Source organism: Haliotis rubra, unplaced genomic scaffold (assembly GCF_003918875.1).
Source record: "Haliotis rubra isolate DU_JTF1 unplaced genomic scaffold, ASM391887v1 Scf390, whole genome shotgun sequence".
NCBI classification, from domain to species: Eukaryota; Metazoa; Mollusca; class Gastropoda; order Lepetellida; family Haliotidae; genus Haliotis; species Haliotis rubra.
Genome location: NW_025767069.1, coordinates 319,717 through 346,657, shown reverse-complemented (window position 1 = coordinate 346,657; position 26,941 = coordinate 319,717). Strand labels below are relative to the sequence as shown.

The following is a 26,941-nucleotide window of genomic DNA, read 5'->3' as shown; positions in this document are numbered from 1 at the left end:
AACTGTTTTCTCTTTAACCCCCAATCAAGCAGTGTTTGCTTCATAAAAGTAAATTTTGGAGTATCTTAACAACCGGATACCCTGTCTGTAAGTCAGAATTCTCACTTCAGGGCTTTGATTGTTGAACTATAACAGTTAAAACAACCGTATGTTTCGTACGTCAGTCAGAAGCCGTTAACAACTAACAGTAGTCATCAAGGAAAGCGTTTACTGCTTTCTCCCAGAATGCAATGCTGTCTCGTCAAGCGATACGAGATCGACCATACATGCGCCGATGGAAAATGCTGAAAGTGTTTCCTGATCTAGGAAACAAATGAAGCAGTATATTCGACGAATGCATACCATTCTGAGTCCCTAGGATATTAATATTCCTGTATATCTACTCTGCAAAGCCTCCAATCACCGGGAAAATGGAGACCGAGGCAGACGTCTCGGACCCAGCGGTGAAAAATGAACTGATTTCCGACGAAGCCGAAGCTGCCACGGACGAGGTTGAATCGCCAACAGAGACACAAGTATCAGATGAACAAGTATCATCTGAAGTCGCCGAAATACCGTACGAAGGACCAACTTATAGTTTAGAGGACATGAATGGTAAGTTTTGATGTCTTCGGTGGAAGAAGTGCTGATACGTGACGTATTTGAATGTTTATTGTGTATGACCTGAAACGGAATATTGACTTGTTTCTTTTTGATTGCAGAAATTCGCAAATGGTGGGAAATTCCGTGTGTGGCCCACTTTTGCTCCCTGTTTCGTGCTGCATTTGATCTCCCTGATTTTGATATTGAGGTAATATATTGAGGAGAAAGTTTGTGTAATGATGAAATTGTCAAATCTGTCACAAGTGGCAAATGCATATTGAGGTGCATTAATTATTTTTCAATCTATTTATAGAATGGTAACTTACGCAAGAGCTGTCATGAAATTTCCATTTATATTTTGTTTTTAATCACAATTTTGACAAGAATGCCATCTGTTGTAAAACATTTTCACCTTTAGAGATTATTGTTTTCACAGTTTTTCTGTTTGTATCGCAAAGATGTGTTGTTACAGATTCCCTTTAAAAGATACCTTTTATTAGTGGCATTTCTCCTTTTAAATTATGTATTTTTGTATGACTTATTTGACAAAAGGCAGGTTTTGTTTACATCCCAAAATGACACTGTGATGAAACACTCATATAATCACTAAATGAGACATAATAGAAACTTGGATAACAGAGTTGTGCCCCTTGGCTGGATTTTATGAATGTCAATTTAGGCAAAAAATATTTTATCCAATACTTATGCCAGTTCCCAAGTGTCGTCTACAGTTATCTGATAAAATATTAAGTATTTAGGAATGAGCACCTTTATGATGAAGTTGATGACATCTGTTATTGTTGGGATCCAGTGTTCATGAATGGTGTTTCAAAGTAACAGGACATTGGGTCCTGTAAGTTTCAGGTTTCTGTCTGAACCATTGAAAATTCATAGGACCCAAAGAATAAAATTAAACACACATTTCAGGTTTAACATTTGTTATAATTGGCATTAAATTATTAACAAACATAAGATTTATAAACAGCAAACAAGTGTCACATGTCACATATAACAACTTCTGTCAAAGTCGTTATGAAATATACAGTCAGACACTGGGGTCGGCGGGTTGTAGACTTCTATCAGACCTTTTTCGCATCTGCCAGATTTGTGAGAGGGTCAGATGCTATTCGTGAACACTGGGGATCACATTGGGTATTTTGAAAAGGTGATTAACCAATTTCAACATTGTTAACAAAACTATGAAATATAGAAAGTTGCAAAATAGTAGACATCATCAGGACAAATGGTGTTTACAAAGTTGGTTTCGATTCATAATTATCATGAACTGAGCAAGCTGATGTATTGCGGATATTGTAAACTTGATAGTGCTTCTGAAAGGCTCATGATTTTTAACAATTTCTTTTTGTCAATACCACAACAGTGTATGGTGTTTCAAAGTAACAGGACATTGGGTCCTGGAAGTTTCAGATGTCTGTCTGACCCATTGAAAATTCACAGGACCCATAGAATACAATTAAACACACATTTCAGATTAAACATTTCTTATAATTAGCATCAAAATTATTAACATACATTAGATTTATAAACAGCAAACAAGTGTCACATGTCACATATAAAAGCTTCAGTCAGAGTCATTGTCAAATATACAGTCAGACACTGGGGCCGGCGGGTGGTAGACTTCTATCGGACCGTTGGCGAATCTGCCAGATTTGTCAGAGGGTCAGATGCTATTTGTGAACACTGCACAATGTATTAAAGATTTGGCAACTTTAATCCAGTCTTGTCCCATGAATGTAGAAAGTGAGATGCACTGATCATTGTGACACATTATTTGCAGTGATGCATTAATTATGTTATGATTATTGATTTAAATCTGTCCTTTTTTCTCTTTTCATCAGTCCACATTTCAGAACACTGGTTGCACTGAAGAACAAAATATTTCAACAATCATTAAACGTCTATATATACAGTTTTCCCAATTTTCTGTTGAATCTTTGTGTGATTGAACGAAAATGATCAGAAGCCAAACCAAAGTATGTTTAAGAAGGTTGAGTTCATCAATAAAGTGTCTTTAGACCTCCTTCAATACTATCAAAAATAGCATTGTCATAAATAATTTTCATAATGCAACTTTCATGCACGCTTGCACCATTTTGTATTGAATCCCAACTTCAGAAAACAATACTCAAGCCATGGAACAGGGTATGTTACTGTACCAGTGCTCCATACTGTCCCTACCATTCTGGGTTCCCTTTTGTAACACTAACAGAAAATCTTTACTGCATGTTGCTAGGACACAGACATCTCTTTCACAAAGTTGTCATGATTTCAATGCTGCTGTGCAGAGTTGTGTCCCTTATGCAAGCGAGAAACCTAGGATCTTTGTTTCAAATTACAGAGTTAATGTGTTTATGTTTGTAAGCACTGTACCACACCCCATTTGTTTCATCAAGTGGTGTTAAACTATCCATGATCGACATCCCTTCATACTCTCCTCCCTCGTGAAGTTGACATGAAGTTGATGTCACTGATATACTGCCACGTGGTGTTAAACTTCCCTGACTGTTGCAGGAACTGGAGGAAGCCCTTCTGGCGTCAGGAACACCTGAGGGAAGTATGCTGATGTGTGACCTTATATCCCAACTGTTGAATGGATGCTATGGAAGAAACGATATCAAGTAAGAAAAAGAACTTGATTTCAGTTGTGTCTTTGTGCCTGTTTCCAAAATCGTGGTTAATCTACTGCATAGCCACTGCGGCTTCCACCAAAAATGGAAGTCTAAGAACTGGTAGTCTACATTTGCTGAGTCCTGTGTCATGGCGATTAGATGCTTGACTCTGAGAGTGTGGGTTCAACTCCTGGATGTGACTCAAGCCCCAAAAGTACAAGAATCTGTACTTTACTTAGAAAGTGTTATCCTAATATAAATTATGTTAAACTCAGGCAACTTTTTCACATATTATGAAATTTGGTGTCCACTCACTGTCAGAGAAGAAAGCAGAAATGCAACATGTGAGATGAAAAATAGGTCTTACCAAGATCATTTTCTGTCTTTCCTCATTTACACAATAACTGGGTTTTCAGGACAGGACATGTCCCAGTTACCTTGTATTTCATGAGGGACAACAAATATGTGTTTTCATTTCACCTTTCATTTCAGGTCCTACAATTTTGAAGTATATTTGAGGGACATATTTAAGCAGAGATGGCAGAAGGACCAGCAGATAACTAACCCCTTGGCAGAGACCAGCTTCCAGGTCCTCACAGTGCGCACCAAGCTCGAACTGTTGCAGGCTTTGTGTGACTTCCGACTGGATGCTGATGACGTGCAGGACCTTCTTAAGGTGAGGAGATTGTACGCACACTACCTGGGATGTGACATTTGCTGTAAAGAGTTGCTTCCCTTAGCTTTGTGACATACCTTTGACCTGGAGTTTGAATCCAACTTTCTTCAGTGTTTCCAGGATTTTCACCTGAATACCTGTGCTTTGGGTTCACCTCACCCAGTATACTTCACTCAGTCGTCATGTTTTTATTGACGCGACTTGATGACTACTAATGTTGGGAATTGGTTAAAATCTTATAATTGATGATTGGTTCATTGCAACTGATCGATCATCGAAAATAATTGGTTAGCTTCATTTATCAAATTTTCCTGGTTATGTTTGTTAATGCACACAAAAAATAAAGAAAAGCATTTTGATCTTTTGAATTTTTTTGCAAATTGCACAATATGCATCTTTAAAGGATGACTAGTAACTATGTTAGGAACATAAATTTCCTGGAGTCTTTAAGATAAATTCAATATTGTTAATGCAAACAAGTGTTCCAAAAGTGTTTGTGAAAACCTGATCGATTGCTTGGTCGTTTAGTCATTACGACCAATCTTTGTTACTTCAGTTAAAAGGACCACCACTAATGATGATAACCTGCGTGGAGCACAGTTTCATGTCAATAATTCTTTCAGCGAACGATATTATTTATGATTATACAATTTTTAGCCAGCCTTAGTTTACTTCACTCAGTTATCATGTCTGTATTGAAGGGACTTGATGGCGACAACCTGCGAGTGGAGCCGATGGGAAGGGACCAGAATGGAGGGATTTACTGGTATTTCTATGGAGTCAGACTTTACAAGGAGGATCCAGAAATTAAACCAGATAATACAAAGAAGAAACCGGAGCAGAAAAAGAATGCAAAGAAAACGTAAGTTTTACATGAAGCTTGGGGGATCTGTGATATCACAGAGTATTGTATTTTCGGGACCATTCATAATTTAAAAAAAAAAAATTTGGGGTGGGAGGTGGTTTAGAGTAATGGGGATGGGATGAGGATTTGTAGGGGACAATGACATGCAGGGGGTGGGGGTAGGGCACTCTCTTACATACTAGTACATTTTAGGGGGTAGTGTTTCACCCATTTTGTTCTGGGGAGGTAGGAGGGTCATCCATTTTGTACATGACTGTCATGCAGGGGGTGGGGGTCATCCATTTTGTACATGACTGTCATGCAGGGGTGGGGGTATTACATTTACTTTGTACATACATTGGGGGCACCCATTTTGTTCTGGGGAGGGAGGTCATCAATTTTGTACATGACAGTGACATGTTTTTTGGGGGGGGCACTTACTTTGTACATATATTCCAGGGGTGATGTCTATCACATTGCACATTCTTCTCTATAAAAATCATCACCATGTTTTCCTTAACATCTGCTTCAAATTATTATTCGAAATACATACTATCATGTATTGTTCTCTTTGAGAAGTAATTATTAGTGTCATGGATAGGGAAATTGTATCATTGAGCTGTGTATTAACCTATCAACTCATACAGCAACTTAATGTATATAATAAATGAGTCTTGTATGATAAAACAGTATCTGTTGTCCAAACAGTGTGCAAAGGTGTGAGGTTATTGTAAGACTCAAATAGTTGACTATAAGTTTTGTTGAGCCCGAAGGTCTTGACTATGAGGAAGCCTTCCTCTTTTCTGCTGAAACACATCCTTGTTCTACACTGGGGAGAGAATATAGCTTTGGAAGTCATTTGTGTTGCCTGATGTGTTAATAGCAAAACTCCAGTAGTAAAGAAGAAGAAGTCAAGAACACGCCCAAGGAGAAGTGGAAGGAGAAAGAGAGCATCAGGGAGGAAGGGCCGCTCAAGGAAGAAGGTAGAGGAGGAAGATGCGGATCAGAAAGAGGATGAAAGGTAAGGGAGGAAATGGTCAGATCATTTTGGATTTAATGAGTAAAGTCTGCACATTTAAATTGGTTTGTGGTTTTAAGAATTTGTACTTTTCATTAAATCTAAGGATTATATGTTTAAGTCCTTGGTCCTCGCCAAAGTTACGAGAGTCTAAATTGTAGCTTCAAAAGGATATAGAAGGTGAAATCCGTGTGTCAATTTTGTCTTGAATTCTTTTTGAGTGTTACAACAAACATGACAACGGACAGTAAATAGCCTAAACATTACAGTTTCCAATGATAAGAAAGGTCCTATTTCTGTAATTTGTTATTTATTGGCCTCCCAACAGTGCATTGGAATTAAAGGCAGAAGAAGAAATGGAGGTGGAATCCAAGGAGTCTGCATCAGTGAACAACAGTATGGAGGGTGTAGATGCAAAGGGGCAAGATGGGTAAGTGTTATACCACTGCGGAGTAGGAATTACTTGTTAGAGTCGGTCCCCCAGACTCTGCTGGTCATGTGGGGGTAAACGGATCGGGTGGTCAGAGGCTTGTGAATGGATTGCTTTGATGCCTATGTATGTTGAACATGTGACAACCTGACATGTGGGTTAGTGTTTTGTTATGAACTGGGTCCCATCTTCTCAGTTCAAGGGGCCGGTGGGGTAGCCTAGTGGGTAAAGCATTCGCTTATCACTCCAAAGGCCTGGGTTCTATTCCCCACATGGGTAAAATGTGTGAAGCCCATTTCTGGTATCCCCCGCCGTGATATTGCTGGAATATTGCTAAAAGCGGCGTAAAATCAAACTCACTCACTCAGTTCAAGACAGGGCCATGTTCCATAAACTGATTGTAGTGCTTCGTCATTCGCAAGTCTGTTAAAGTATGGGAGTTGTAATCACTCGAGAGCTCTGATAGCTATGTGAAACAGGGTCTGGATATACATCTCATCTACTCCCTTCATTGAAGAAGTTCAACGAAAGCTGTATGAATTTGTTACGGTTTGATGGAGCTTAGGTGTATACATCAAGGGGTTTGGTTAATGCAGAGGATACAAGATAAGGTCATGAGAAGGAGCTGTACATTGTGCCTTGCCTCAAAGGACTGTACTGTGACCGTGCTTGAGTTCTCTCCCCTTCCTCCTGTCATTAACCTTGAAAAAACCAGATGGATGATCTGTTTTATTTAATGGATTTGTTGATGTTCAACAACACTTTAATTCGTCTGTATGTTTAACTTACTGTTTTGGGGCTGTTGGGGACAGTTCAAGGCAACCATATTAACAACTATTGTAGATCCGTTTAAACCTGAACTTTTACAAGTCGTAGCGTGCAAATATTTGTATGAAAAAAAGTGCATCAGTTTCTGCTTGACCCTTTCAGTTCATTCATTGTCCACAAATACTCTAATCATGCTGTTGATCACTGGATTGTCTGGTGCAGACTCGATTATTTACAGATCGCCGCCATATAGCTGGAATATTGCTGAGTGCGACGTAAAACTCAACTCACTCACTCACTCACTCACTCACTCACTCACTCACTCACTCACTCACTCACTCACTCACTCACTCACTCACTCACTCACTCACTCACTCACAAAAACTCTAAGAATCCTGTTATGAGGTAATGACACCCTTTTGTCTGCCTCCAGGGATGCGGCAGAAGAAGCTGCCCCAGCAGCAGGAGACGACACACCATCACGACGCAGCAGCCGACTGAGTCGCAGGGCCAAGGCAACTGTTTCACCAGCTGTACAGGAAGACACCAGGTATTGTTTTTCATTTGTAATCCTCAGTAAAACCCCAGGTTACACCTCGCAAATATCGCCTGGTTTCAAGAGCAAGGATATATTTTACAATGTGTATAAAATGATCTTTGATCCTTTTCTTTGACTCTGTGTCTGGGGTAGATCTGAAAGTTTTGCCAACAACATTCCTTCAAGCATCCTTTGTGCCTTCATATATTGATTCTATGGTCATTTCTACAGTGAAGATGATGCGACAGAAGAGGAAGAGGATGAAGCAACGGAGGAGGAAGAAGAAGCGGAAGTTTCTGAGGACAATGAAGATGTCCCTCTGTCTGTTCTGAAGGAGGATGCAGTGCCCGTAGATCGGTGGCACCTGGTGTGCCAGAGTCTGGAGGACTGGGAAGAGCTAGCCGAGAACTTCAAGGAGAGCAAAGTGAGATGTGAGAAGAGCCTGTACAGGACAATTACCGAGGACTTCCTCCCAGAGATACCACGTATCATGGAAGAGAAGGTAGGCGCATACTCGTGCTGGGTCTGGGGGATTGTGTGTGTTACCTGGTGTGTCTGCTTATTGAAGGTAGGCACATACACCAAACTTGGTCAGGATATTGTGTGTGTTACCTGGTGTGTCTGATTATTGAAGGTAGGCACATACATGAAACTGGGTCAGTGGGGATTGTGTGTGTTACCTGGTGTGTCTGCTTATTGAAGGTAGGCACATACATGAAACTGGGTCAGGATATTGTGTGTGTTACCTGGTGTGTCTGCTTGTTATTGAAGGTAGGCACATACATGAAACTGGGTCAGTGGGGATTGTGTGTGTTACCTGGTGTGTCTGCTTATTATTGAAGGTGTCTCTGCTTAGGCACATACATGAAACTGGGTCAGGATATTGTGTGTGTTACCTGGTGTGTCTGCTTATTGAAGGTAGGCACATACATGAAACTGGGTCAGGATATTGTGTGTGTTACCTGGTGTGTCTGCTTGTTATTGAAGGTAGGCACATACATGAAACTGGGTCAGTGGAGATTGTGTGTGTTACCTGGTGTGTCTGCTTATTGAAGGTAGGCACATACATGAAACTGGGTCAGGATATTGTGTGTGTTACCTGGTGTGTCTGCTTATTGAAGGTAGGCACATACATAAAACTGGATCAAGGGCATTGTGTCTTTCACTGTTTCACCTGGTGTTGAAGGTAGGCACATATATTAACCAATTCAACACCGTAGGCCAGGGGACGTTACCAGTCCCCAGACACCGTAGGCCGGAAAACTTATTATCTGATTAGCTGCCTTAGGTCACGTGTCTGATTTTGACCAATCACGATCCTTGTAGCAGACTGAGGCAAATAAGCGTCATTAGAAACCAATCTTTATCCAATAAAATCACTTCTTACAACTGTGAAAATACTCTTGGCAAGGGTACAGTGATATTGTTGATGTTCAGAGCTTTCGAACGATACCCGCCATGAAACGAATCGCCTCACATGTTATTCATACGAAGCTTCGAAAACGGAGGTATTTCACGCTGTTGTATCACGTTACCGAGCGGAAAGCCACTGATACCGGGAAATAAATGACCATACATATTAATTCAGAAATCTTTTTATAATAATTTTCCGATTACGTAAAAATGAAAATATAAAAGAAAAAGGTAAGGGGTTATTATGACATGTTACAAATGGAAAAAAATAGGCTCATTTTTGCTTCCTTTGTGGTTTATCTGGACATATAAATGTGTAAGCTTGCATTTTCATTAAAAATTAACTTATTTAAGCTGGAGTCGTATTACTTGAATAATATGATAAAAAATAACTTTCATATTTATAAACAGTAGGATTAGACCTTTCAACTGGTGTATGATATGTATAAGTATTAATGATTTACGAGCTGATATTTTCCTTGATAAACATAGGCTTCATCTATGACCTCAGAGTCTCTGGGAACTCAGTGTCATGGCAGTAAATGCCTCTGGTTGGCTGGTGTTGAAAGAGTTAACCTGGGGATAGTACTATTGCCTTTAACCTGGCATGTCTCGTATTGAAAGACAGTTCATGGATTAATCTGGGGGATAGTGGAGTGTATGTAAACATCTCTTGACACACCACTATTCATACATGGTGATTTAGAAAAGGTGGCTTGTCAAAGGAAACACAATTCCTGTTCAGAGTTGCCTCCCATGGACTTGTCAACATGGTGGGTTTTTTTTTATCCAACATATTGTTTGCGATAAAGTTGCTTTCTTAGTTAGCTCCACATACATGTTGAGTCCTAATCAGTCTTGTAATTTAAAATACCTCTTGTTGATGTTTCTATTTTTTCACTCATTTGGAAATGCTTATTTTCAGCAAAACACTCATAAAAAGATCTGATTTACATTCCTACAGTCTTTGACTTTCGCGACACTCCAAAGCCTTAGTAAATCAGAGCCCAGAACAGCACAATATTCTACTGAAAATATCACTGTGGCTGTGTTTGGCGATAGACATAAATAATAAGCATTTGATATAAAATTCAGTTGATTCTTTCATACGATATAGTTACATATGCCAGATATTTCTGTTGCGGTAAGTAACAAGACCATGTGGATGCCAATTTGTGGTTTTGTCAGTTAATTTGGCAGAAATTCTACCTTAAGTTTAAAACTTGATGCTGTATGTCAGGCACAGTTTGACCATAGCATTGCCCTGTAAATGCTGTCTTGTATGCCATCCTTAGCCTAGTGGTTAAAGCGTCTCCTGGTTACACTGAAGACCCAATGTTTGATTCACCACTTGGGTACAACATGTGAAGCCCATTCTGGTGATACTGCTGGACCATTGCTAAAAACAACGTAAAACTGAACTCACTCACTGTATGCCATCTTGAGAAACACTCTCAGAGACCATAATGATGCCATCACAATATGAATCAGTTTAAACAATGTATCGGTGGGCATATTGTGGTTAGGGTACTTTCAAGACTCGGATGTCTGATGCATGCATAAGTTTCCTGGCAAATCTTCACTCACTCCTGCATATCAGCCTCTGAGAATATACGTATAAGTGGCAGAATACACCAACTCACTGCTTCATTTTGTACTACACATTTCTCTTAAAGGATCCTTCAGTTACTGAACAGCCAACTTCCAGACATTCATGGAGGCACCCTTTTGTTGCACAATGCTTGATATTTTAATCTCTTTATGCTTTGGGCACATGTTTTATGGAAGTTATTACCTGCCATATCATTCCTTATGAGACATGAAGAGAAGCAGTAATCATGTTCAATGGGTTACTGAGTTTTGAATAGTTATAGTGTTTGAATGAATAGTTGGTTAACTTACTGAGCTGGACATTCAAAATTATCCTTGATTTGCCCAAATATCTAAATGTTAGATCAATTAGTTGGTTGAACGCTGCTAACTGTTTCATTTAGCAGCAACTGTGAAACAGTTAGCAGCGTTCAACCAACTATAATCACTTCCAAAATGTAAACACAATAGGGTTATCTCCATTCTACCATGACATATGCACCATGAATAAAACGCTTTTAAATATGCCCTCATTACCCTTGCGTAGTGTTTTGACACTACTGCGGATAGAGCCTTTTAAATGGTTTCGCCCATACTCGGGCTGAAACAGGAAAAAGAAACAATTTACATAGTGTCAAATGTTTTAATTATTTCCACAACGGATTTTCTTCAAATACATTGCAAGTTGCAACATCTGTACTGGCATTATACTGCATATCATTACCCAGCCAGTGTTCACGAATGGTGTTTCAAAGTAACAGGAAGTTTCAGATGTCTGTCTGACCCATTGAAATTTCACGGGACCCATAGAATAAAATTAGACACACATTACAGATTTAACATTTCTTATAATTGGCAATGAAATTATTAACAAACATAATATTTATAAACATCAAAGAAGTGTTACATGTCACAAATAACAACTTCAGTCAAAGTCATTGTGAAATATACAGTCAGACACTGGGGCAGGTGGGTTGTAGACTTCTATCTGACCGTTGGCGAATCTGCTGGATTTGTCAGAGGGTCAGGCACTATTTGTGAACACTGCCCAGCTATGACCCAGTTCCACAAAGCTCTAATTATTTTTACGCTCATGCCTTAACATAGATTTATGACAGCTATACCACGCAGAGCATATGAACTGTGCCCAAGCTTGCCCCTTGAAATCTCAGAAGAAATGGTACACTTTGGACACAAATGACCCCAAAAGAAACAATCAACACCTGAAACATTTGCATTGATTGCTTAATTCCAAGTTGTCATGGTTACCTGAGTCAATGTTCAGTGTGCAGAGTAGCGTCTTTTGGGCATGCCTGAAACCTGTGTTTAATCCCAGTTTGTCCTGGTTTTGTTTCTTGGTTTGAACCATATCCATCCTCATCTTCAAGTGGTAAATGCATCATTTCACTAATTTCAGACTTTCCTCCCACATTAATCTGTTGTGCTGAGATGTAACTTAAATACTGTTCAAAGCAGCATGACTCACTCACTCACTCACACACCAACCACTAATGGTTGGTTGACACATCTGCCAATTGCGCAGATCGATGCTCATGTTGTTGGTCACAGGATTGTCTGGTCCAGACTCAATTATTTACAGACCGCTGCCATATAGTTGGAATATTGCTGAGTGCGGCGTAAAACTAAACTAACTCACTCACTCACTCAACTTGCCTAATTATCCCCCGCCACGCATTTAGCGCGAAGCAGGGGATATAGTATTAGGCTCCGTCCGTACGTACGAATTGGAATATCTTAAGAACCGTTCACTAGATTCTTTTCATATTTGGTACCTAGGTTCATAACAGTATAAGAAAGGTCCAAGTCAGGTTTGGTGACCTTGACCTTCATTTGAAGGTCACAAGGGGACTGTAACATTTTACCTGCATGTTAAGCTATCTCAAGAACTGTTCACTGGATATTCTTCATATTCAATACAAAGCTTTATCTAGGGAAGGCACAGGGCCCAGTCGAGTTTGGTGACCTTCACATAACTTTCAAGGTCATGGTGACACTTTGAAGATTTCAGCATGTAAACCTGCATGTTAAGCTATCTCAAGAACCATGTGTGTGCTTGAAACCAAGCTTTATCTAGGGAAGGCGCAGGGCCCAGTCAATTTGGGTGACCTTCACTTAATTTTAAAGGTCACAGAGACACTTTGAAGATTTCAGCATGTTAACCTGAATTGTCAGCAAGATATTTCAAGAACGGTTCACTGGATTTTCTTCAAAGACTTTCAAGACTTCCCTTAAATGTTTTTCAAAAAGCAATTTCTTTATTACTATTTTTGCATATTTCATTCACTTTGACATTCATGTCATGGTCAAAGTCAGTCTTGAAAATATGTGTGTGTTTGAACACCTAAAGAGCAAGATATCAAGAGAGGTTGACAGGTCATGTTTTTGTTGACATTTAACTTAAACTGTCATTACTTTATATGTTTGATTTGATAATTTGCGGCGAGGGATTATGTCACCTTAGTGACAATGCTTGTTTTATCTTGAGGAAGGAAAACCTTCATATACAGATCCTGGTAGAAATTCAGTCATCAGCAACCTATACTAGTCTCTAGAAACTACCAATTCATCAGGTAGTCAGGCTTGGACAACTGGTTTATTGTAGGTCTCCACAACATTGTGAATCCAGGGCTCCAGATAAGGGCCGTATCGACGTATGTACGGATAAAAAAATATGCACAATACGGTAGGAAATAATTTTGAAAACGTAGCAGATACGCACCACAGTAATGGTGTACGAATCATTTACAGACGTATTTATATGACAAATATTGTTTTATTGTTATTGACCTGTTTACACAAGAGTAGCAATGTTGTGGTGCATATACCAAACGAAACACAAGAATATTGATTACTTATTTCCATTCAGTACTCCAAATGTACTCTTAAGTTTTTCCAGTACTCCTATATTGAAAAAATAAGGAGTACGTACTCCTGATGTTGAACAATTATCTGGAGCCCTGGAATCATTGGTGACAATACCAATCACTTTATTGTGAATCATTGGTGACAATACCAATCACTTTATTGTGAATCATTGGTGACAATACCAATCACTTTATTGTGAATCATTGGTGACAATACCAATCACTTTATTGTGAATCATTGGTGACAATACCAATCACTTTATTGTGAATCATTGGTGACAATACCAATCACTTTATTGTGAATCATTGGTGACAATACCAATCACTTTATTGTGAATCATTGGTGACAATACCAATCACTTTATTGTGAATCATTGGTGACAATACCAATCACTTTATTGTGAATCATTGGTGACAATACCAATCACTTTATTGTGAATCATTGGTGACAATACCAATCACTTTATTGTGAATCATTGGTGACAATACCAATCACTTTATTGACTAGTCCAGACTTCATCAGCAGCAGTCTCATGTCACAAACAAACAACAGAACTACTGGTGCTGATCAAAGGAGCAAAAAAAAACCCAAACAAAAACCAGCACATACTGAGAACTGCCATATGAGGACAGTGTTGATTGTGTTTTTTCTTAAACTTCTTTTTGGGAGCATATATCTGATATATCCCTGCTGAGAGGATTCCAGGTTAGAAAACAGTACTTGTTATGGGCGACAACTAAATGGATCTGGTGGTCCGACTCTGTGATAGATTGATTGCATTTCATCTGAGGAGACAGTCATATGATAAGTTTCTAAACTTATTTCAACCCTGATTATGTTTCTTTATTTGTCAGTATCACACTAGACTAATGTTTAGTCTGTGACTATATATAATTGTGATAGAAACACATAGTTCCTTTTAAATTAAAAAGGAGTCCCATTGGGATGGGAAATTCAGAACCTGAACCTGAGGAGATCTAAACTTGCTTCATTTAGGGCTTAAGCACTCCAGAAAGGGCTGGGTGGATGGGAAAATAATGTGGTTCAGGACTGTGACAGTACCATACCTGTGATCATAAGTGGAACGAAAGTTGTATACATCTGTGATTAAATGCGCGCCGATCTGACATTCGGCGATATAGCAGAAATACGGTTTAAAATTGTTTTAAACCCAACTCACTAGCCTTCAGCTAGATAGATGCGTATCAATATCACACACAAAAATCTTTGGAGTGATGTTGTTTATTAGGCAGGCCAAAATAACCTTGATAACAAAACAAAAAATCAACATAACAGTGACTTGATAAGCTGAGGCTACAAAGCCCACAAAACAAACACAACTGCTGCCAGTGTCCATAGTGTCACGTATTGACTTTTTGCAGCAGAAGAAGTGCAGTTTGTAATTATATTATAAAGTTTGTATTCAATATTTTCCTTTTCCAAATGGAAATCTTTTGAATTTTTCAGTCGTCTCACTCGAATCACTTTACTCCAGATAGAGCGCTGTTTTCCATTCTGGGTCTCTGGTAGCTTGTTTGTATCCAGATTATTCTCATTGAGTCTTTGATTTGCATTGCTCAGCGTGGGATTCTCGTCACTTTGTTCTGCATCCTTAGATTCTTCTATAGTGGTGTTTGGCAAGTAATCCATTTCATCCTCACTGTCAGTTTCATCATCGTCGTCTTTACTGCTTTCTGATTGGATGCGACAGAGTTGATTGACACCCATCACCCAGTCAGCCCCCAATTTCTGTTGAACACGTTGGATGTTTTTCAGGGTCGGGCAGCTTGTCAAGGCTGAGTGCAAACATTGTAATGCTTTTTCATACTCTCTGTGAAAAGTAAAGAAAATACATCAGCTGTCAATTTAATTTCTGTACATGTCATAATGTGTTAATTTCGCATGAAAATAATGACTCATCACTGAGAGAAAAAAACAAATATACATTTGTTCATTGCAAGTCAAATTACACAAATTTGTTATTCTTTGTAGCTTTTCTGTTGCTGCCACAAATAGTAAAGAAATGGCTGTCTTAGATTGCTTCTATTGAAGCCATTGTGATGGGTAAATGTTTATTATTAGTTGATGCATTCACAATATGTGAATGTCATTGACAAGTTTGTAATCTCCCTTGAATCTATATAATCCATTTCTCACTCTCCCAAAGAACTTTTGAGACAATATTGGGGCAACATATTTGTAGTTCCGTGTTGGCTGTGTTCAGCCTACACCTGTTTGGAAACGCTGCTAGCTCACAATGTTGCAAGTTTGACTTCCTTAGATAATTCACAAAGCTTTGCGGTAGTCTTCTATGTTTTGATAGCAGCCCAAGGTAAATATGTCTTGGGGCCAAAAAAATCAATGTTTTTTTAAGAGTGCACACAGCTTGAATCTGGTGTCAACGCAGAGAGATGACTTTTTGCTGGGAAACAGCAAAGAATACTTAAATAATGAAAACGTTTCTGTTTAGAAATTTGTGACTCCATTTCGTGATATTTTATCAATACTTCTTTTAAAGTAAAGGTGTTAGGTTTAGTATTAGATAGTTCTGTATAGTGGTAATTGCAAGTAAACTTATTTGTTTGAGAAGCATTGTGGGAAAAACTTGATCACATACAAAAAGTTCTATGGACTTCAATAATGCCTTATTGATTGTTAGCGCTGGTGTGGAGTTTGGCGCTTTATGAATGGACACATTATTATCATTTATTATTATCACTTCTGATACATGAAAGTTAAAGTTGTATATTTTTTATTTAGATTTCCTTTTATAGTCTTAAAAATGTTTAAGAGATTCTAAAATATGATGGGAACATATATTGACATTTTGTAGTAGTTACCTAGAATTTGAACCCATTTTACATCTTAAACACATAATGACCCATCTATAATTCATCCAGATAGGAAATAAACACTATACTTACAGGCAAAGATGTTTAACCCATCTATAATTCATCCAGATAGGAAATAAATACTATACTTACAGGCAAAGATGTTTAACAATGAGATGATCCATTCCATCGTCTTGCTGCTGAGAAAGATACAGGTCTTGGAAAGAGTCCATACACTTCTGTACACTGTGGTTAAACTTGTGGTTACATGCTGCAGTGTTGGGGAGAGGGACAGCTGATGTTAGCCAAGCTAATACTGACAGTCCCATGAAAAACAGGTGAAGATGCAGCCAAGTCATGTTGGAGTCCTGGTTCAGAAGTATTGGAATATCTAGCTTCTGTCAGTTATGAAGAAGCATTATTTGCATTGTTGCAAGTTTGATTTAAGTTCAGATGATGATATTCCAGAAAGTTCTCTCCTGTGCTGTACTATATGCTGTGTAATCCAGTGTCTTCACAGCATTAAAAGTGCAAAGGTTTTGAGTACCTGGCCACCACGTGCAGCACTACGGCATTCCTCTGGTCTGTCCCCAGTGTGACTCCAGCTCTTATACCTGTAGCGCCCAGGTAAACACAGGCCGGCTCGGGTTGTTGGCAGGAATGTGGACGGTGTCTCTATGGAGTGTTAATGACAGGCTTTTGTCCAGTCAAGTCTACTGTATCAGATTCCCACAGTGGTTCTGCAAGCCCTGTCAAACAATGCTAGCCGCAGAGTAAAGAGACGGAGCATTGATGTGTAATGAAGTGAAACCAGGGTAGGGATTTGTTGCTGGACAGCACCACCCATACTGCCTTCTCTCTGCCAGTTCATCTCCCCATCCCCCTTCCCCCTCCCCAGGATTGTCTTCTCATTGATAATGAGGGTCAGCGAGTCCCTCCCATCCTGGGCTTGGAGCTTGAGAAGGATAAAGGTTTTCCTGGGTGGCAGAGGTTAGGTAGATCTCCCCTAGGGTGGGAGTATTGAGGGAAACTGAAGTCTTCTAATCATGTTAAGGGGGTAAGGAAGAGTCGTGTTTGTCCAGAGGTGGCAACACGAGGACAGGTATTGTCCAGACTTGACCAGACTCGGACTTGCATGGTCACCTCTTTGACAGCTCTTGTTACCAACAAGATCGGAATGCCCATGGAGGACCATCATTGTATAGTTTTACAAACATATTGTATGGTTTCAAGACCTATGACCTCCGGTTGAGAGGGATGCTGTTACTCATGAAAAAAAAGAAGAATACCAATTTCTGAACAGTGACAGCCACAGAAGAGTAACGAGTTGCAGTGGGGGAAACAAGCCCAGTTCCCATAACCCAGATTTTGACTTGTTGCCCACCCACACCCTCCTCCATCTGTTAATTCAAGAACCTTTTGTCAATCCAATCACTGGCTACTTTCGTTGTTTGACCTGTCAGGATGCTCTCAATCAAAAGAAACAACATGAGCCAAATTTTCCAGGTAGTGATTAGATCGTTAACAGTTTTTGTCAACCGGCCTAAATAATCGACATCTTTGAAGTAGAACTCTCATGTCTTGTCTAACATTTACAAAGCAAATGCTGGTGCTACGGAAGACTGTTTGTCTTCAAGTCCCCAGGCAACTAGTGGCAGGGGTAGGCGATCAGAGCAATATCCCATGATTGACACCTGTATGACAATGGGGCTGACAGGTAATACACAGGTGGAAATACTATACCTACAGCAGGTATTGTTACGGTTGTTTCACTGTGATTGTGTAGATGTGTCAACTGATAACTGTATAGCACTCATATCAGGGAACACCTTTACAACTGCTGCTCCTATAAGAATACTTGTTTCCGGTATTCTCACCAGCTTTATTGTTTTCTAGGCTATTTCAGTGGTCAAGGCTTTTTTTGACACAGGTATAATGAGGCCTTATTGACCCTTAAAATATGAGTACCTCCTCACCTTTGTTTGTATCAGAGATTTTTATGTTAATTAATACTTTCCACATGTCAGATAAAGAATTGTTTGCTTGAATGTTTAGAAACATTTGTTGCTTTATGCCAAGGGGACTCGAAAAAATGCATTCATAGATCTTTAGAGAAAAAATATTCTCACCACTCGGGTCAGTCCGCTCACACATTTAGACAGCTGTTCCATATCTTATTAAAGATGTTGCTGTTTATTCAGGATGTGAACTAAACTCTCACTCATGGGCTGCATTAAAGTTTAAGACATGCATCGCTTCAAGCTGTCCAACCATGACATGACTGAAAGATTTCTTCAACTGTCTTCCTTTTTTTACTTGGCTATGTTCATTAACGTAGTGAAATCTGTTTAAGCAGGAATTGTGTGTGATGGAAAGTCTGGTTTAACCAGTGTCATCTCTGTGTCGCTAAGTGAAAAATTGGGTAGGTGAAAACAGCAACATTTTAACAAACATTTGATAAAACTTGTAATCCATCAGCAGTAAAACTGAAAAAATATCTTTTTAACACAAAATAGAATTGACATACTCTTTTTAGTTTCGTTAAGTTGGTCATTTTGTAATGATACTGCTTGAGTCCTGTTTGGATAGATTCAACTTAATCAGCACAACAGATTTTACATCACATGTTTATACTATACAAGCATGAAACCAAATAACGTTAAACAAAATTAGTTCTGTCACTTTCCACTTAGCAAACTTTACAGCTTGTGAAACCAATTTGTTGACAGTCAGCGTACTTGAACTAAATCAAGATTGTAGTAAATAAGATTGATTGAAATGTCCTAACCATGTGTGCGCGTCATTTGTGACACCTGAAAGAGTACATGGTGATGAACAATACGTCCCTCTCCGTCCTCTCCGGCCCTTATACCTCACTCCAGGGAGTCCTTGTTTACATGACCGGGAGTTGATTAAACGATACAATCATCTGAAAATTACCCTGTTACGCTGGACAACAATCTCGGCTGATTTGACCCCAATAAAAGCAGGCTGTTTTCAAGATGGCAAGCTCTGATTAAATTGTGACACTTGACTGGCTTGCAATGACATGGTGCTTCACAAGGCGAGAAGTTGTGTCCTAAAGAATGAAATTATTTCCGTCGATGGGGGGGATGAATGTATTGGTGACGGTCATTATGAGATCTTGGCCAAGATCAGGTGGAATGATGGATCCCTCTGTGCTAGCTTTGTGCCCCCCAACAGGTGCGGGGATGACAACAGGTGACAAGCGGGGATTCCGCAGCATTGTGTGTTGTTACCTTGGTGCCGTTGTCTGGAGTGGACAGTTTATGAAGTGATTTTGATTTCAGAACATAATAGTCTAAATCAGTAAAACTTTATGGATAGTAGCTTCTTTCATTTCATGAATGTGACGTTTCGTTACAGATTCTTGTACCGTTGTCAAGCAGGAATTGTGTGTCCCGTCTTCTAAAATGCCACTCAAAGAAGTCATTAAAATTAAGTTTCAGTGTTTGTCAGCTGCATACCTTGAAGGGAAACCAAGTTCTATGGATAGTCAACTTCCTTATTGCAGTGAGTGCACTCCTTGCACTCATTTTCCTTCACATATACAACTTCTAAAAATGCCTCTGAGAAGTACATACCTTGAGTAACCAGGGCCTAGATTTTTTAAGCTCTCTTAGTGCCATACATTAACATTATTTACAATTTTGTTTGCGCTAAGAGAGCTTCGAAAATCTAGGCCCTGAGTTGGTGTGTTTCTCCGCATAACTTTTATCTTTCCTTCCACTTCAAGCTAACATGCCAGGATATAAGCAAAAACTGTTGACATTGTAGTATTCCAAACTAACATATTGATACCTGGTGTCATTAAAGGGTTGTATTATGAGAATAAATAGCCATGGATTAAAAACATATGTAAAGAAGTAAGAGAACTGTCGATCAGAAGGGAATCTTCTTACTGGGTTGTCAAGGTGTTGCTGTGGTTTCGATATTTTATTCCCTGTCTGGTGAAATTAGCAGACAAACAGAAGTTGACATATGCAGGTCCAGTGGGTGAGGTTTAAAGTAGGGCTCTTAGGATTCACTCGCATATTCCGTGAATCAAACTGTATGCCTTCAAGAATTCAATTCATTAGAAACGAACATACCAAAAACATAATTTGTGTATTTAACTTATAATCCTCTGTTATTTATCAAGGCATGATAAATGTGGAATGTTTCCAGGTCAGGGAGGATAAGATGTAGAATTTCGCGATATTTTACCTGCGATACGATACGTATCACTATGCATACACCTTGAAAGAATGACACAGTATGGAGATTTAACTGATTTATTTCAAGGTTTTGTTTTTTTTTTGTGTATAACAAAAACACTATTGTAATAAACATACAAGTAACTCGATCATACTTGCATATTTTTCTCTACATAAGTACTTTAACATGTTTAATATAATACTGTTTTGAAAAAAAGTTGTGTATCGTTTTGTATCGATACACCAGTGGACGATACGATAGCTGTATCATACTAGAATGTATTGTGATGTATCAGTGCATCGGTGAATCGTCCCAGCCCTAAAACAGATGACCACTATTTTGACATTTTGGCTTCACAAAATAAGTCAGTTGTATAAAATGTACCATTTCTCATTATGCTTAAGTATGGTTCCTTGGAACATGTCAGCAGGTGTATGGATTATGTCAAATTAGGTTGTACAAGAACCCTGGCCTTATTCAGGTATAGTACACTTATTGAACACTGTACCAGTAGGTGGTCACTTGGTGTAAGACTCAGGGCTGCTTCACGCCTTCTTGAGAAGCTGTGTTATTGTATAGTGAGAGGGATTTCTCACCCTTGTCAAATACAGGCTAATGATACACTTGGTTGTCTGCAAGAGTAATCAGTGCCTATCTCCTTACTGTATCTACGCTCTAAATAAGTCACATAAATCTAATAAGATATGTGCTTGATACCCAACAAACCCTTCATCAAAATCTTCATGTCCTCCAACCTAAAGCCTGACATTAAACCGTTCAATCTCCTTGACTGAAAGGCCCCCAACTTGATATTGAATTAACATTTAATAAGCTGATACCTAGCTGTGTGATAGCAGGCTTTAGAATTTCCCCATCTCATCTGGAACCTCTGTTCCTGTCTTTGATGACACCGTGCAGCCATTACTACCTGTAGAGCTTGACCATCTCGCTGGTAATTGTCCAGTGTCCAGTGGTTTAGTAGGGGGTCTTCAAGGGTCCTATGTGGTGGGGCTGTGTTCTGGGTACTTGTGATCTCGGGGTGTAATTACAGAGCAGGGTTGGAGAATGAATGGTGATGGATGGTTGGTCACTACTGAAGTTAGTTTGGAGACAGATCATCCTGATTTTCTTGGATACTTTGAATGTCTCAAATTTGGTTTGAAAGCATTTCAAATAAACCTGAAGATGTGAAGACTTTGAGCATGGTTTGAGTATGATGATGAATGGTGATGGATGCTTGGTCACTGATGAAGATGGAATGGGAAGATGCCACATGGTTCATCTTGGGGCACTAAGGGGTCTCAAGTTTGGTGTGAATTTCAAATAAACTGGAAGTTGTGAAAAATTTGAAAAGAAGTGTAAATTAGCATGATTGGTTTTAACATAAGAAAAATTGTAAAGTAATTTCTGAAGATTTAATCAATTAGAGTATTAAACAAGACATATGCTCCCTCAAGTGGTCAATGGTTGAGACCTGTATCATTTAGTGCTTTCCTCCAACACCATGGTGACATATGATATGACACAAATAGTGTTCAAAGCAGCGTTAAATCAAACTCATTCACTAGTGAGGTTACATTTTTCTTGAAGATCTCTTACTCTGTTCTGTGCAACTTTTAGGTGAATTAATGGTCTAATTATTGCTGAGGAGTTTTGATGGGAATACAAGTTAAAAGGCATAAATTTAGTATATTGATTTTTTAAGCAAAATTGACTACTTTAACAAAATTTTGTACATATTTCAAGACGATGCTTTTACATTATAGGCCCCAAGAGGGCGGTGGGGTAGCCTAGTGGTTAAAGCATTGGCTTGTCACACCGAAGACCCAGGTTCGGGCACAATGTTTGAATCCCATTTATGGTGTCCCCCGCCTTAATTTTGCTGGGATATTGCTAAAAGCGGCTTAAAACCCAACTCACTAACTCACTCACAATGTTTGAAGCCCATTTCTGATATCCCCTGCTGTGATATTGCTGGAATAGTACTCAAAGTGGCGTAAAACTAAACTTGCTCACTCACTCACTAGGCTCCAAGAATGAACAGTCACACTATAATAATTTATGCAACATGTGTTTCCTGGTTAGGATTGTTCCCGATGAACTGATGCCGACCCAAGAGGCCGACCCAAATGTTTCTGTGACTGTGTCGTATCCTGATGGGGTCAATCATTGCTCTTGACATGACTCACTGGATTTTCTGTCAAGAGCCAATTTACAAGTTGAGGTGATATAGCTGGAATATTGTGTTAAAAAACAACTGACAACCAAACAACTGAATTATAGGAGAGCTAGCTCCTGTTCTTTCACTAGTGTATCAGGAAGGCTCTGCAACCTGAGGAACGCTAGTACTTTAGACATGTGCCCCAGAACTGGCTTGTGCCTAAGTGATGTATCGAATCTGTCATGTGTTATTTAATAATGACTGGCAGGTGAATGGGTTCTCTTGTTTTGTTTTTTTAAAAATTGTATTTCGAACATGTGTATATCAAGAAGTATACATGAGTTTATAAATCAATTCAGTTATGCCATACATAATCTGACATTTGTAAAACAAATACTCAGTCACTTAAGCCTCTGATACGTTAATATGCTAACTATAGTGATCGGGTAGATTGTTGGAAGAATGTTAAATGAAGCCATTTCCTGTGACTGGATTATTGCCACTGGAATAGTTACAACTCATTGTCTTAGGATTGAGTGGAATTGTAATAGATTGACACATGAAGTATGTTGTTCTTGATCCCTGTAATCCCATAGCTATCCTACAAATGTACAAGCTGGTTATCGTTACATTTTGTCAGATCAATAATCGATCGATTATAATCGTTTGGACGGTCATTTCATAGTCATATACCTACGTTAGCAAACTAACTTCCAGGATGTTGTCAGCACATGTCAATTGTTAATGCTAGCAAGTTACTTACATTTGCAGCATCTTTGGATCATCAAGTATCCTATCGTCTTACATTTCCGATTGTTATATGTTTTTGATCGGCCATTACAATTCCCGTTTATAGCGCGAAAAATGCGAGAAAATCCATGAGAAGCATCTCGAATGACAACAAGGCGATCCCTGCTATCGTTCTGACATCGATATGCTACGAATCAAGTTTCCATGTGTAGGCAACAGTATAAAAAAACGACAAGAGATTAATTTTAACTCAGGGATCTTTAATGCAATATCTGCCTCATAATCAAATGCACAAAATCCTGAATCTTTACTCCAAAGATGCCATGGATGTTTCGTCTACTTAGTTGACATCCTACCTTACAAGATCATGCTACTAGTCATGTGACCTCACTGGTAGATTTATTTTCATGGCATGCCATTTTGAAAAAAACCGTTTTGTTTATGTTAAAGGGTGAACAAAGACATTTCCTTAAGGTTGAAACACAAAATTTATTCTGGGAAGTATTATAATTAACCACTGTATTGAGAGAATGGATAGTTTAAGAGAATTCATGAAACTGAAATTAGCTCTATTTTACCCGCCTTGCGTAAGTCACGTGTTTGTATGCAAATGCAACTCAAGGAATTCCCTCTTTCAGCCAATTAGAAAGTAGCTAACCTGTAATACCTGGGTCATATTGTGATGTTTAGTTGCATGATTGGACGAATGAGTTTAGCACAGTTTGCTCATGAATATTAAATAATTTCTATAAACCACTTTACAACTCGTAGTATTTCAATGACGAAATAGGAGACCCCAATCTAAATATATCTAGCATTGCCATTGGCGGACAAGGGAGGCATGTGCACTTGTGTAGTACACAGCTTCCGTTTAAGTGGTAAACAAGCAATGACAACCAGAGTGTTCAGTATAAGAAAACATGACAAGGTAGAATAAAACGTTTTAATGTATGTGCATCCAAATAATGATTATTTCTGATTATCGATCTGCAGTATATTTGTAATCGACAATCGTTTATTTTGACTTAGATCGGACGATTAACCGATCTCACGATTAATCGCTCCAGCACTACTAAAAGTAGTCAGATTTTCTTAATAATGGACTAGAATGGACTTTGCAATATGTAGCACTGTATGAACTGTGTTAACGTTGAGATCATTTTGATTTTGTGCTTGCTGTGATTTTCATCTTGACTGACAGATCTTGTGTGTCTTTGTACCATATTTGTTGCTAAAGGGTGGGGAGGGGTGCGACCATATATGATTCTGTGGCATCAAGAAGTTAACAGTGTTTTTACCATTAAAGTTTGTTCGTTAGACCCATAGCTGTTTTGCTTCTTCACATGATTGATGCTCATCTTATAGACCACTGGTTTGACAGTAAATACTGCAGACATTTCACTTCATTATGGAATGGGGATGAATGAAACCAAAACTGATAGATTATGTTCAAAACCTTTTGAAAAATAACTATCAGTGCTTTCCCTTTGCAGGAGCGTGACATGAAACGACGAGCCTTGGAGAATGCCCCGAGACGGACATCATGTAGACTAGAGGAGAAACAGAAGCAGAGGGAGGAGGAGGTGAGCTACAGAGTCACTGATGTAACATGGACCGTTTCACATGTGTTTAGGCAGGGAGATGAGTCATGTATTGTAACTATCAGAATGTTCCCTAATAGAGCAGTGGCTTAACAGAAACCTGGAATTGGGTATTGACGGTTCTGATGGTTACTGACACAAGGCTTGGAGGATTTCATGAAAATCAAGAAGACATGGTCATCAATATCCCTGCCACAGTTTTCTGTTACTATTTGGTTCCTGTTTTTGAACCCCACCACGACATTCATGTCCTGAAAATACATACCACATTTGGTTTCACTATCTATAATGGTTACTGAGAAAATCTGTCCCCATTGGGGACCGCCTCCGTGGTGTAGTGGTTAGAGCGTCCACCCGGAGAGCGGAAGGTCGCGGGTTCGATCCCCAACCGCGTCATACCAAAAAGATGTTAAAATGTGGTACTTGTTGGTCCCTGCCTGGGGCTCGGCATTAATGGCTACAACAAGGACTGGTCGGCTCGGAGTCAGTATAGGTGTCTGAGTGGGGTATTCATTCTTCACTGCGGCATGGTACCTCAGTGTGCTAGCACTATAAAACCAGCTTAAGTCTGGGCTAGTACAAGCAGCCGCACATACACATACACATGCATACACGTCGTCATATGAGCGAAATATTCTCAAGCACGACGTAAAACCCAATTTCACCTCACCTCACCTGTCCCCATTGGGGATACCGTGCACTAAGTCAAGAAACACATGACAAGGGCCATAACTCTGTTATAAATTGTATCATGGTTTCTGTTTTCGAACTCCATCAAAGCATTCGTGTCTTGAATACACATACCAAATTTGGCTTCCCTAGCTATCACAGTTTTTTTTATAGAAAATCTGTCCCCATCATCTTGGGCGGACGGACAGACGGAGCTCAAACCTATATCGCCCTCCTACTTCGTGGCAGGGGATAATAATCCAAAGGAAGAAAATCTCGCCTATGTGTCTTTTGATATCAGATACATCAACACAAGTTGTTAAAGTTTAAGCTTGTTGATAAATTTGATCCAAAGACTATTGTCTGAGATTCTATGGATCATAAACACTCATGCTTCCAACATGTCGGGCGGTGGGGTATCCTAGTGGTTAAAGCGTTGGCTCGTCACGCCGAAGACCCGGGTTCGAATCCCCACATGGGTACAATGTGTGAAGCCCATTTCTGGTGTCCCCCGCCGTAATGTTGCTGGAATATTGCCGTAAAACCAAACTCAGTCAGTCAGTCAGTCTGCTGACTCATGGATTGCTTATGCTGTCCAACATGCTAATGCTTGACTGTGTTGCAGGAGAAGCTGCTGGCCCAGATGCTGGCGGCTGAGGAGAAGGTGGCGTCACGCGGAGGAAGAGGAGCGAAGGAAGATGCTAGAGCTGGAGAAGCTGGAGATCCAGAAGCGTCAGCGTGAGGAACGAGAGAAGCAGAGAGAGAGGATGAGAGAAGAGCGAGAGAAGGCTGGAGAAAGTAAGGGAGAAATACACTGACTTAGAGAGAACCATTTCAGCTTGCTTAAAGCTTCCATTTGATTTATGATGATGGCAGTTCCTATTGAACTTAGCTTGTCATAAAAGTCAACTAAATGGATCCGATGATAAAACTTGGCAACTTGACAGACCCAGTGATGTGGATAGTTGTACATGCTTTCTTGGTCAATGGTTACCTGCTGGAGACTCTGGCTGTGATATATAGGCTGCTGTGATACAGCATGAATATTGCTTTCTGAATTAGGATTCACTCTTGTGAAAAATTCTTGAAATACTGAAAATCAAATACTTAGATTAACTTGAATGCAATAATATTTTCTTAAATGTACTTTATATATATAAGTTTGTCATGTTGGGTTGTAATAAGGTGCATTTGCTGTGTTGCCAGGAAGAGCGGAGCGTGCTTCGTTGCGGGAGGAGAAAGCACGCCTGTATGCGGAGCGGGATCGTCTCCTAGCAGAAGGCTTGGAGCTGCCCCCTGAGCTGCAGAACCTGGACTCCACAAATGGGCACCGGGA

General features: G+C 39.4%; 1 protein-coding gene across 1 annotated transcript; it reads left to right on the top strand.

Moving 5' to 3' along the window:
* The first annotated feature begins 245 nt into the window (after positions 1-245).
* On the top strand, positions 246-26,941 carry LOC124286768 (cat eye syndrome critical region protein 2 homolog). The gene is made up of 12 exons (XM_046723204.1): positions 246-594; positions 702-790; positions 3,115-3,221; positions 3,705-3,888; positions 4,590-4,750; positions 5,616-5,753; positions 6,079-6,180; positions 7,382-7,498; positions 7,718-7,988; positions 24,829-24,918; positions 26,231-26,403; positions 26,812-26,941. Exons 1-11 carry the CDS (start codon positions 411-413, stop codon positions 26,345-26,347), a joined length of 1,560 nt encoding a protein of 519 aa, XP_046579160.1. The 5' UTR covers positions 246-410; the 3' UTR covers positions 26,348-26,403; positions 26,812-26,941.